We start from the raw sequence: 13061 nt of genomic DNA, 5'->3' as shown, positions 1-13061 counted from the left end.
ACTAGGAGCTAACTGCTTAGGAGCTAACTGCTAAGATATTAGTTCCTTGTGCCCCGTAGTTACATTGCAAACACAACAGTTTAGTTTTAGTAATATTGCTAAGTGGTTAGGACGGTTGCATTATCCATAAATATTATGATTTCAGTCGTAGATATGTCATTTCTTTCAATAGCTTTAGTGTGGACGCAGAATAAATATTCCAAAAAATATATAAAAAAATTCTGTCATTTATTCTCAATACCAATACAATTATTGACAGTTGCTCGTTTGCATCAATGATTGCCAATCACATAACCAAATGCAAAAGAGCGTCTCCCAAAATAAATTAACTTTGTTTTAATTTGTTAATAATTGAATATCAGTCATGTTCATTATTTATTTGTACTTGCCATAAATTTGTTTTACAATCGTCTTCGTAATACGGTATTTCTCATTGAGTATGATCTGTGATACGCTCTGTTAGGTAACAATTTTTAAATCGGTACATCGATATCAGTTTTATTCTTCAGTCTTAAACGATATAATTTTAAGACAAAAGCAACTATATTACCAAAGTATAAGACTCATGTTAAATTAGGAATATATATATATATATGAGTTTGGAGCTCTAAATCCATGTACTGTATAATGGCGAGATTTAAAGTTTTACAAGTTCGAAATACGAATGATTTATTTGTATTTGTATTTGACGTTGGAAGGTTTTTCTTAATTTTGTGTCTGTGCGGTTAAGTTTCGAAAGGCGGACTTTATTGACTTTGCCGGATGACGGCTGGCAGGCCTTCGGGGCTTAGCGATGATTCAGATATTATATTGTATTGCGACGTCGACGAGAGAAAAGTAGCACCTATGTTATGAATAATTATAATCAATAAATGTAGGCAAATATATTATTAGATTGTTAACTGTTTCAACAAATTATCTAATATGTTAGCAAACAATGACTTACATATTTTATCTTTTGATGTACTTAATTAATAAATTGGTCCGATATAATTAATCGATTTTGATTGTAATGTAATTGAATACTGAATACTATAATTGTTCATCATTTTTCAAAATTCGTTTATAACTGACCAGCTCGTTATTTGGGTCTTTTAAAAATTTCAACCAAATAACTAATGAGATTTATTTCCTTTCTATGTCTTCTTCGCATATTATGACATCATAACAAATATAATGTTTGGGAACTTTGCGAACAAAATAGAATATTAGTCAATTCTCTTTTATAATTAATTCATTTTTTTTGTGTAACGTGTTTTAGTCAGGTTTGTGTTTTTTATGTAGGTTTTTATGGATCTCACAATTCAACAATGACTTAAGCGTACGAGAAAAGATAAATTAGTTTGTTTTAGAATCAGACTCGAATAATAACTTTACAAGGTTAAAAAATGTCAAAGAATATATCGTTACGGAAAAGCTTTTTCTTTAATTTGGGATTCATCGTCATATAATATTGACCAGATATTCTCGAATCATTTGTTGACAATAATAGGTGTGAACTGTGAACAAGATATAGCAAAAAAAGGTCGCTCGACAAAAAAATATCTGTGTAAGGATTATTCAATTCGAATATGTCCAAACATAAAGTTTTTATCTCTTGAGACAAGCTTTAGTCGCCATAAAACGCGTTTGGAATAAGGTAAAATGTCAATAAAAGTAGTTAGGTAGGATCGACATACCACTAAGAACCTTACTATGATATGAAATATATTAATATATTAGAGATATAGATATACCTATGTAGTATTACTGTCAATGATCAATTAATTTATATGCTCTGTAAAGACACGTAATATATTATGTTAGGACATATAGACGTGTTATATATGTCAAGTAAAGGAAGCACCACATTTCTCGCTAGTGCGTACTGTAGTGCGAAGTCATCTCACATAGCGATCTCAAGGCCGTTAAAAAAAAAAGCGTGAAATCACCTCCGGTATCCTTGGCCCCAACCACCAGAATCAGTCTTTTCTTAACCTGCTCTCGACTTCTTGACCACTCCAAGCCTCCGATGACGTCACCGCTGGTCGGGTCACCGAGTCTCCGGCTTAGACAATAGTCTTACATAGCAATCAAGTATTATTCAGAGCTAAATTTAGGGAATACTGTTTCCTCAAGAGTGGAGCAGACCTCTCAGGGATTAACATACATATAATCTGTAGATCTAGTAAAATATAACTATATTTTTTTATTTTAAAAATTATACATTTTTATAAGTAATTGAAAGACTGGTATAAAATATTTATAGGAAATTTAAACACTTTCATTTGTATTAAATTAAACACCCGTTTGAATGAGAGATTAACCTCTTTTTTAATTAATTCCAGCTCTAAATCAACAACTACAACAGCAACAGCGTGTAAATTTCCCACTGCTGCGCTTAGGCCTCCTCTCCTTTTGAGTTCTCCTCAAAAGGAGAGGAGGTTAGGAACATATTCCACAACATTGTTCCAATGCGGGTTGGTGGAATACATATGTGACAGAATTTTTATTTAAATTGGATACATACAGGTTTCCTCACGATGTTTTCATCCACTGCCGAACACGAGATGTATTATAAACGCAAATTAAGCACATGAATATTCAGTGGTGCTTGTCTGGGTTCATACCCGCAGTCATCGATTAAGATGCACGCGTTCTAACCACTGGGCCATCTCGGCTCACCTCTAAATCAGATGATGATAATTATTATACCAAAACCTACGCGATAGTCTCCTTTATAGTTTTTTTTTAAATCAAAATCAAAATAATTTTTATATCAATTTATGAGGGTGTAATACATTTTATTAGTTATAAAAAGTCATGAGGACTGTTGTAACACAATTAGTATAAAAAAAATATTCTACACTAAGTATACAGATATTATACAGTTTACTTAATTTCTAGTTAAGTATAAAATATTTACATAGAAGCAAAGCATTTTGTCAACAAGAAGTTTTTATGTGGATGAGAATTAATAAATTATTATTATATTTTGATATTACACTTACATTTTCTATTTTATATCAAGAATCTTAGGATCTCAGTTCTTGTTATTTAAACAATAAACTTTTTGAGTTGTGTAAGGACATTTTAAGGAGAAGTACAAAAATAAACATGGCGTATACAAATAAAACCTCCATCAATAAGTGAACTAATAAGGTTGGCAACTAAGTTGCTACCGTTTATTTTAATCTAAAAATCAGGATATTTATAATATTGATATGTTGCTTTCAGATATGTTTTGTTTTTATATTTAATTAAATTTACTTTAATTTCCATGGCATTAAAAATTAACTTAGATTTTAAAAATGAGCCTTTTGACTTTTTCTGATCCTTTATGTTTTTTCATCAAGTTTTATAGGTTGCAAAAGTTGCTTGTGTAATTTGTTCTTTATGTGGAGATTGCTAGCCTAGCTGAAGGATTCGCTAATGATTGTTTGGAGTTGAAAATAAATATTGATGCCTTAAAGATGTACAGTACATCGGTTTGGTCTTATATTTGAATTTGATGAAGCAATTAATGCTTGAAAAATATGAAGTAGCTCAAGTAATGCCTATTTCTGATATCTAGTAACAATGGAATCAATTCCCGCCGACTACCAATTGGTTATCAAAGTATTTCCATCTCCTTTTAAATGTTAAAGTATGTTTCCCTCAACACTGATGCAGGCGTGTCAACTTTTTGGATAAAATTTCTAAGCTAGTGATTTCTATCTACGTAAATGGTGATGCAGAATCGTCTGTACGTTAGGAAAGCAACAAAGGAGAAGACATATTGAGTAAATAGTTCTTAATTTTATTGCCAATCCAACTTTAATCTGAGGTGAAACCCTAAATACTTTTAAATTGAAGATTATAAATTAAAAGTATTTTTTTTTTAAATATTAACTCCACATATGACTAGTTTGACTAGATCAATCACATTTTTAATTATAACATTTGCTTGTTTAAATGGATGCAGTAGATATGTTGTAATTATACGTAGTAGGAATGTTGGCTGGCAGGACATGCGTCTTGAGGAGGGGAGTGTGTCCCGCAACCGACAAGGACGCGGCACGACGGGACCGGAGACGCTGAATATTGCTAAAATATAAAAAGTCAAAAGTCAATCATTTTTATACAAAACAAAAGTGTTTATACGTGATTATTGATAGTCCACAGTCTACCACAAGTTCGGAATTTAAAACCTTCGAATTATAAAACGTCATTCGCTAGACCTTATCATATTGTTTACATAAGGTCGCTGCGGTGTATTTTTATAAGCCCTCTATGAAATAATGTTTGTTAAACCAGACAGCCAGAGCCTGTAACCAGAAGTGTTACCTTTAGATGTACACATTTTCCAGAATTCACGTACTGGTAGGGTTTTATGAGCATCATAAAGGTTGGGTATGTCCAACCAATTTATCTGAAATTCTACTGCCAAGCTGTGCAAAATGCGTATAGTATTGTTTCTGGGTGAGTGAATCAGTGTACTACAACACACAAGACATAATATCTTAAGGTAGATGCTACTAATGTCCATCGGCGATCCGCTTACTATCAGGTAGTTCAATTAAAAAGAATATAATAAGCGATTAAACTTACATTCTGACAAGCAGCTAGTTGATTAACAGTGATGTTAGTTGTACCCAGGACTCGTTCTTCCCTCGCGAAATCTGGTTCTCGATGAAAAGAACCTTTGAGAAGCATACAAAGATATCGACCTTAAGTTCTAGTCAATGTAATCGATAACCTTTATAAATTATACACCTTGTGAATCACTAAAGCTAGTTCGGCAGTTCTCAGTTTATTAGACAGATGATAGTAGGTAATTATCTAACCATCAGATCGCGGAACTAAATCCGGGTTAAGTTCTGAGTTGTCTCTCTTTGCCTTCAGTAGTTTAATGCAAACGGCGGTGGCAGCGACCGCAGCTGCTATGGCGACCGCACCCGCCGTAACCTCGAGCCACCTCGTCCACGATCGCATTGGTACATCTTCTGTCACGGCTGTTAAAAAATCTTCGAATTAACACGAAATACAATTTATAACAAAACAAATAGTACTCATTTACTTGGTGGTAGGGCTTTGTGCAAGCCCGTCTGGGTAGGTACCACCCACTCATCAGATATTCTACGGCCAAACAAGGTACTTGGTACTTTTGTTTTTTCCGGTTTGAAGGGTGAGTAAGCCTGTGTAACTAGGGTCATAACATCTTAGGTTCCTAGGTTGGTGGCGCATTGACGATGAAAGGAATGGTTAATGTTTCTTACAACGCCGTTGTCTATGGGCAGCGGTGACCACTTACCATCAGTTGACCCCTATGCTCGTCCGCCAACCAATAGCATAAAAAGTACTCATTAGACTATGCTCATGATATCTTTGAGCTTTTCTATTTAATACAGCAAAAAAGTAATTGTTAATAATGTAATGTTACTATTTATGTTACCTGAAGGGCTCAGTGGTGTAATAGTCTGTAAATGCACAGTCTTAGTCTCACTTCGACCCCTGGAACTGCTGGCGTATACCAATGCTGTTAGGTTTTTGTTATCGTCTATATCCGGTAAGTGAAAATGACCGGCTCCATTAGAAACATTCTGAAAAATTGTGCCATCTGAGTTGAGGAGTTCTAGATGGATTATTTGAGACCTTCCGCCATCCCAACCTGAATAGAAAAGTAAATAATTTTTAAAATGTGATTGTTTCATCTTAACAGTTTTTGTTGCGTAATTCTATATTGCAGGCATATTTTCGTATGCTATTCGATATTAATGAAGTGATATTTGATGTGATATTTTACACAATTATTATGTACATACATTGAATTATTATACTAAGAATGTATCAAAAAAATGATTTAGCTCAAAGAATATTTATTTGATTTCATAAACAAAGGCCGAATGTCCATTCTTATATAGAAAATACGCTATCAGCCAAATTTATTAACCTTTTTGACACTGCACTCTAACAGCATTGGGGTAGGATCGTAGGACGACGCACTCGGGCGCATGCGGCGGACCTCCAGGTGTGATGGTGTAGGAGCAAGGCCGCTTCTGTTCCCCAAATGCATTGGTCGCTCGACACAGCAGTAAGCCCACGTCACTGTCTCGAGGCATCCACGTTAAAGTGGAGGAATATCGATTGTGATGTCCCGCCACATTCTACGTGCGTGAAACAAATACATATATTGAATATGTGCATCTTCCACTTGGTACCTACGGTGTACGGGCTTTAATCTCTAACAGATATGTACATATGGTATTTGGGTAATAATGATCATTATAAGAACTGAGATGGCCCAATGGTTAGAGTCGGTGTATAAACCCAGGCAACCATCACTAAATTCTCACGTGCTTAATTTGTGTTTGGAATTTACCTCGTGCTCGGCGGTGAAGAAAAACATCGTAAAGAAACCTGCATGTGATTAATTCCAACGAAATTCTGAAACACCAGACCCACCAACTCGTAGTGGAGTGAGTGGTGGATATACTCCGAACCTTCTTCTCAAAGGGAGAGGAGTCCTCAGCCCAGCAGTAGGAAATTTATAGACTGTTGATGATGATGATGAAATTATATAAGAAATAGCTTAGAATCCATTATTTATCTGACAAGTTCCATAGATTGTTATAAATTTCTGGACATTTGATGGAAGCAAATATTTTTATTAAATATTTAATAAAATCATATCATAAGATAATGTAGTCAAATGTTAATGATACGACGTACATACGAGTGTTTTGTGTTCTAACCTTGACGCTGGTGTAAAGTGTTCTTGAATCAGCGAATGTCCAACTGAACTGCAAGGGTTTCGGAGATGCTTCCACGACGCACGTCACCGTCTCCGTCTCGTGAAGAACTGCACCCACAGTTTCTTCTCGATTTGTGAGACAAATCGGTCGGTCTGAAAGATGTTTTAAGAATATTCTCTAATGTGCACAATAAATTAAATTTGGCTTATTGCCGATATAAATATTTCAAAAAGTCTTACGAATATGAGTATTATTCACAAAAAAAGGTAAATATTATTATTAGACGGAAAAAATAAAAGCAAGCAATGCGTTGAAAAAAAAAATACTTATTTTGCTTGACCAATTGACATATATTTAAATATGTCCTATGTCAAGGGTTCATTAAAAAAGAAATATAAATTAAGGAATGAGTACATGAGAGGAAGGCGGCTATCATGGTATGGGCATGTAATGCGGAGGAATGAGGGACATATTGTGAGGAAAGCCTTGAGCATGAATGTGGATGGATATAGAGGTAGAGGACGACCAAGAAAACGATGGATGGACTGTGTGAAAGACGATATGGTTAGAAAGAATGTTACTTGTGAGATGACGTCTGACAGAGAAGTATGGAAGGAGAAGACATGCTGCGCCGACCCCAAATAAAATTGGGAAAAGGGCAGGAGGGTGTGTGTGTCAAGAGTTCATAGCCTTCTCGTGCTGTACCTAAAACTGTCGCAACAATTGTTTTATTGAAAAAAACACTTACATCCGACGTTTAAGGTGACTTTATCTTCGAAAACCGACGTGGGCAGGTGAGAGTTATGAGCGCGACATACGAGATCGTGTTTGCTGTCGCGCAAAGACGGCGCGAGTGTCAACGATGACACCGTGTAGTTACCGTCATGTAACTCCTGTAAAATGGATTCAATACTTAATACCAAATCAACAAGCGTATGGCTAATAAATCCCATACATATCAATGTGACACCACTACAAAAGAACTTGAAGGCTGTAGAGGCTAAATAATATATCAAAATTACTACAATTCTTCTATTTACTTAATTATTTTGGAAAACATCATGAAGTTCTCAATCTAAACTATGCTACAAATTCTTTCTTGTGAGATTGTTTCTTACCTTATGTACGGTAGGTCTGAGCAAAGTGTCACCAAGATGCCACGTGATGGCAGGTGGTGGGACGCAGCCTACCACTACGCAGTCGACGACACGTGGTTGACCAGCTTCGAAATCGAAGTTGTTGTTAAGACGAATTTCTACTTGAAGAGGAGGCACTGCGTAAATTAAAAATATATTTTAAAATAAATATTTACACAAAACAGTTCTTGGAGCAACATGCGTATTATTTGTGATTATTTAATTATGAAAATGGTAGTGCTTGCATACAGTTAATTGAAATATTGTTTTTATTCTTGTTGTTAGAACTTTGTGCAAGTCCGGTGTCGGGTGGATGCGACCGCATTATATATTCTAGTACCAAATATATGTTTAGTATTGTTACGCCAGTGACATATATGTATGCACCTAATGTTTACCAAAGTAACATGAGAAACATCTGAGAAGATTGGCGACGTATTAGCAATTTAAGAAATAAAAATATTTTGCAGTGCGAAATCTACAGGAAATGGTGATCACTCATCATGCCTTGTATCTATTAAAAATAAGACTGCTTAGGTGACTTACGATACATTTTGACCACAACGCTAGCCATGAGCGGTTCTGTGACGTCAGCGTTTTGTGCAAGACATTCGTAGTGCGCGTCGAGTTCATCGCGTGTCGCATTGCGCACGCGCACCTCTGCGCGAAGCACACCAGCACGCGCGGTGTGAGCGCGCTCAATAGTGACCCCGTTACGGCGCCAGTACACCAGCGTGTCCGGTTGATCTGATTTTAATATTAATACTTAAATACGTGGTACGCATTATAATACAAAATAACCATACATTAATTAGTAAATAGGAATACATCAAATTTGTAAATGATGATAAAATTGTCTATATGTACATCTCGTTGCTATGATTAATTTAGGCTATGTTAGAGTATGGGCACTCACGGAGTTGGGAGTTAGGGTGCTATGCCGCCGGACTCTATACTAATAATCAGTCTATATACAGTGTAATTAGTCATTGAAAATACTCAGAACTCTATCAACTGAACGAAACGCCTTATAAGGATATATATGTATGAACACAGCTGCTTTGAAGGGTTTAACCCGAAATCTGTAGTTTAGATTTCCTAGTCAAGGGAGTATTTCGGCTCTTCACAAAATTGTTGATTTGTTGAGCTTATTACGAACCGGCTTCTCCATAAAATACCATTGCCAAAAACATACAATTTTATCTAATATATTATAGTCCTAACTAGTAGTTCTATACATACCATCGTCCACTTCACATATCAGCGTAAGTTCAGAACCAAGACTTAATGGGCCCACGTATCCTCTCTTGATTTCCTCTCCCATTTCATTGAAAATTCGTGGAAGTCCGGGTGAATCTGAAATAATTGTATAGTTGTAATAACTAAGAACTTATTACAAACATTTCAATCACTTTTTTTCTCTCTATATTGTGTAAATTAATATGCCATTAATCTATAAATTCCAAAAAGTCATAATTTTTATATAGAAACGTATAAAAAAAACCTAAATGTAATGACAATTTAAAAAAGTAGAAAATTACGTCACCAATATTTTTAAAACAGTATACAGTATGTGGTACAGTAGCGGTGTACGTTACAAGGGTGAAGATAGCGTGTTTAATTCTGTTATTAACATTAAATGAGCTTGTCAAATAAATTGGGGGATAAGTAGCAGATGTTGTAATCAAAAAAATAATTATAATGATGACTACGAAACGAGAACAAGCTCTTGCTTGATTCCATTCCGTATCTGTAAATTGAATCGAAGTCAAAATAAATCATTCGGATTAAATCAGCGGCAACCATTGATGCAGTACGCAATCAATGACCGATCAGATGACAGTTAAAGTAGTTAAACTGACTTTAAACGTTTCAAAAACTGGAGGTATATATATAGGTAACATAGCATATTCGACAATAATAATTGACGAAGCAAATTTAACTTCGATTGCGTTTGAATTATTTGGCTAAATATCTCAATTTATCATTCATTGATCCCATGATAAATCTGATGTATCATATGTAACTTGCGTCACGTACTTAAACTGGGCTTTCTGCAATCTAAAGACACTAGTTTTGTCTCGGATAATCCAATATATTTAAAAAATAGTTGTTATTCGCAAGTTTGTTGAACAGATTTAAATTTTTTAAATTATATATGCCAAAATTGGCACGAACGTTTTAGAAAAAATGATATTCATACCAATACTTTGTGATTCTGTCTATACAAAACAAACCGTACGCAAAATCCTTAATTTTATCGGTAAAAATTCGCTTTGAGTGTTTACTAATAATAATTATTATTAATTACTTACCCACCAACCTCACATCGATCACATAATCAAGGGAAGGTGAGGCTTGATAATGAACTCTACATCGGTAAATACCGCTGTCTTGCTCACTCACGCGCTTCAAGAGGAGAGAGGTGTCATCGTAACAAACTCCCGAGTCGCATGACGTTCCAAATAAATGATTTTGATTAACAACCCTAAAAAAACATAAACATTAAACAACCTCTAAATACCGGTATTAATAAAGAGGATTGCTATCGATATATATCCAGGTACCCTCGCCATGGCGACAGCTGTATGAAATGTCCAGCTTTTAGGTAATATACTAATTAAAACAGATTAGTTAATAAAATATGAAATTAACACTTTAAGTTCATTGACTAGTATGTTTAAATAATTAGTTAACATGCTATAATATAGGACTAAGAAAATGATCTTGCCTTCGCTCCGTGTCCTCGTTGGGAAATCTGTACAAGAAGTCTCTGTCGTTCTTTAGCCACAGAACATACGAGTCCGGGCCATCCAAGAACACCTTTCCTTGACCACACGGTAACCGGGCGTCTCTTCCTCGTACAGCACGCAGAACAACTACGTCTGCAAATTTAAAGCCATTCGCGATTTAGGTATGTTAACAAATCGTTACAGAAAAAATATTGGTTTTCATATTACTTTTTTTCAAATAAATATATTATTACATCATTATGTATTTATTAAATATATAATGTTTCTTAATATGTAAAAAAAATACGTTATGCAACATATGACAAAATTATATATTTCTTGAAAATATGAGAATAATTGGCATTATAACTATAGGTATACCTGAATCTAAGGCAAGAACGTATGTCGCCAAGCAAGTGCAGAATAGAACCGGATAAGACATCATTTTAAAGCTGAAATATATAAAAATGAAAACGTAAATTAAAAAGTAACATTTGTAAATAACATTTTATTTTTAAATCTATACTAAATTACAAATGCGAAAGTAACTTTGAAGTTCTTTCACTGCAAAATCGCTGAACCAATTTTAATGACATTTGACGAAGAAATTAACTAATAAAACTTAACAAATACTGCCTTAGTATTTGTTATATTCTTATAAAATAAATAGATGGTCGAAATTTAAAAGATGCACTGCTATATTTTACATTGTTATTATTGTATCAAAACGTTCGATTAAATAAAGATTATATTAATAAGTTCACTATGGTTTATTTTGTAAAAAAAAGTACCCTAAAACTTTTCATAGATAAGATTAATCATTATTTATAGTGAGTCACTCAAACAAAAATAAATTAGTTCAATCGGACGGACACACAGCCCTATCTACATATACGGTACCAGCTTAATCTGATCTATGAACCGCTAAGCCTTTCTTCCTTTTAATCCAATTATTGAATGTATTAAAGGGGCAGGTAGTTCAAATTAAATTGGACGCTGAGAAATGCATTTCTACACGCAACCTCCCTCGTTCGGGGGTGACTCACGTATTATGTTGTCGTAAAACGGGCGCCTATTAGTGGAAAAAGCGATTTTAGCGCCTTGTATGACAAAACCTAATTAAATTAGCATAACGAACATAAATACAGAATTCTTTTTAAGAAAGTAAATAAGCTGACGAGCTACCTTTGTCGTGGGGTTCAGTCCCGATATACGACAAACATGTATTCATTGTATTTTTGTTCAAATATTATAGTTCACTGTACCCCATTGTTGACAAACTATCTAACGTAAATAAAAACGATATTTATCATTATTCTAACATACCACATTTTATTGTCAAAGTAATTATTTTAGTGTATCCGTGTGTAATATAATATATATAAGTGTAAATTCGCAAAGCTTGTTTATAATATTTTTGAATTAAGGACTCATTGAAGATAGTTTTTAATTAATTAAATAAATTAAATTTGCAGTTAAGTTATAATCTTAATAGTATTTTATATATTTTTAACAGAAGCTTTCATTCCGTTATGGTAAAACGAAAAAAAAAACATTGAGTTGTGTTCGTAAAAGAGCAACAAAAACATTTGGATAAATTATGTACAAGTTAACAATAATATAATATTCAGGTCTTTAATAGTAATCATTTCGCAAATGCATTTAAAATTATACACAAACACACCTATAAAGTCGCCTTATTTTGAAGAAAAACTGATATATTTATATTTAATGTTATTGGATAAGTAAGTTTTAATGCTAAATTATTTTCATGAAATTAATGTAATGTTAGTCAACCTTATATAAATATATTATGCACTGTATTTTTTGGTATAAGTTTAAGTACAAAGTCACATTATATTATTTAATTTAATTTATATATTTTTTTCTTTATAACATTAATATTTTCTCATTAATAAAAATATCAGTTATATAACAAATCTAATGAATTTATCTCATTATTTATAAAAGAAATTAAATTAAATTTCAGGTGAAAAGAATATAATAGAAATAATAACAGATGAAATAAATTAATAAAATAAAAAAATATATCCTACCTTTTTTTATTTTGAGAAGTTTCTTTAAGTTTTCGTTTTATAAGGACGCGTGCGCCGCACTCGAAAACTTTCTTTCAAATAAACTTTCCACCTCTCCCGTTTATAGGGCCAGGTATACATGTACATACACTATTAGGCAGTATTGTAGGGTAAGCCAGTATGGAAAAGAACTTATCATTTTTATATGATAACTCGGATATGCCTCTAACATTTCCATTTATTTTAGTTACTATAATTATGATTTTTTTTAGTATGCACGTAGGTTCTTAATTGTTTTATATATTTACAATTTATTATAATAAATATAACTAACAATCAAATGTCGTAAAGTCAATCTAAATCATTAGTAAGATAAAATGCATCTTAATGCATAAATCTTAATTTAATTCATTTCTATACTAAAATTCCGCAGACATTTTAAAC

General features: G+C 33.4%; 1 protein-coding gene across 1 annotated transcript; it reads right to left on the bottom strand.

The window, feature by feature from the left end:
- Window positions 1-3786: 3786 nt before the first annotated feature.
- LOC124543204 lies at window positions 3787-11027 on the bottom strand. The gene is made up of 13 exons (XM_047121318.1): window positions 10963-11027; window positions 10581-10734; window positions 10165-10337; window positions 9092-9205; window positions 8396-8596; window positions 7832-7986; window positions 7462-7606; window positions 6714-6865; window positions 5912-6125; window positions 5414-5629; window positions 4806-4973; window positions 4570-4661; window positions 3787-4065 (listed from the first exon to the last, which is right to left on the bottom strand). Exons 1-13 carry the CDS (start codon window positions 11024-11026, stop codon window positions 3958-3960), a joined length of 1956 nt encoding a protein of 651 aa, XP_046977274.1. The 5' UTR covers window position 11027; the 3' UTR covers window positions 3787-3957.
- Between the last annotated feature and the right edge of the window lie 2034 nt (window positions 11028-13061).

Source organism: Vanessa cardui, chromosome Z (assembly GCF_905220365.1).
Source record: "Vanessa cardui chromosome Z, ilVanCard2.1, whole genome shotgun sequence".
In the NCBI taxonomy this organism is placed as follows: domain Eukaryota; kingdom Metazoa; phylum Arthropoda; class Insecta; order Lepidoptera; family Nymphalidae; genus Vanessa; species Vanessa cardui.
The sequence above is the reverse complement of the archived record's forward strand: the minus strand, read 5'-3'. Positions and strand labels throughout refer to the sequence as shown.

Excerpts from the sequence above, each read along its gene's own strand:
- LOC124543204 (XM_047121318.1), bottom strand. The coding sequence starts at position 11,026 with ATGATGTCTTATCCGGTTCTATTCTGCACTTGCTTGGCGACATACGTT. Across the intron at positions 9,206-10,164 it reads GATCGATGTGAGGTTGGTGG|ATTCACCCGGACTTCCACGA; the intron begins GTAAGTAATTAA and ends CAATTATTTCAG. Across the intron at positions 7,607-7,831 it reads TCAGACCTACCGTACATAAG|GAGTTACATGACGGTAACTA; the intron begins GTAAGAAACAAT and ends TCCATTTTACAG.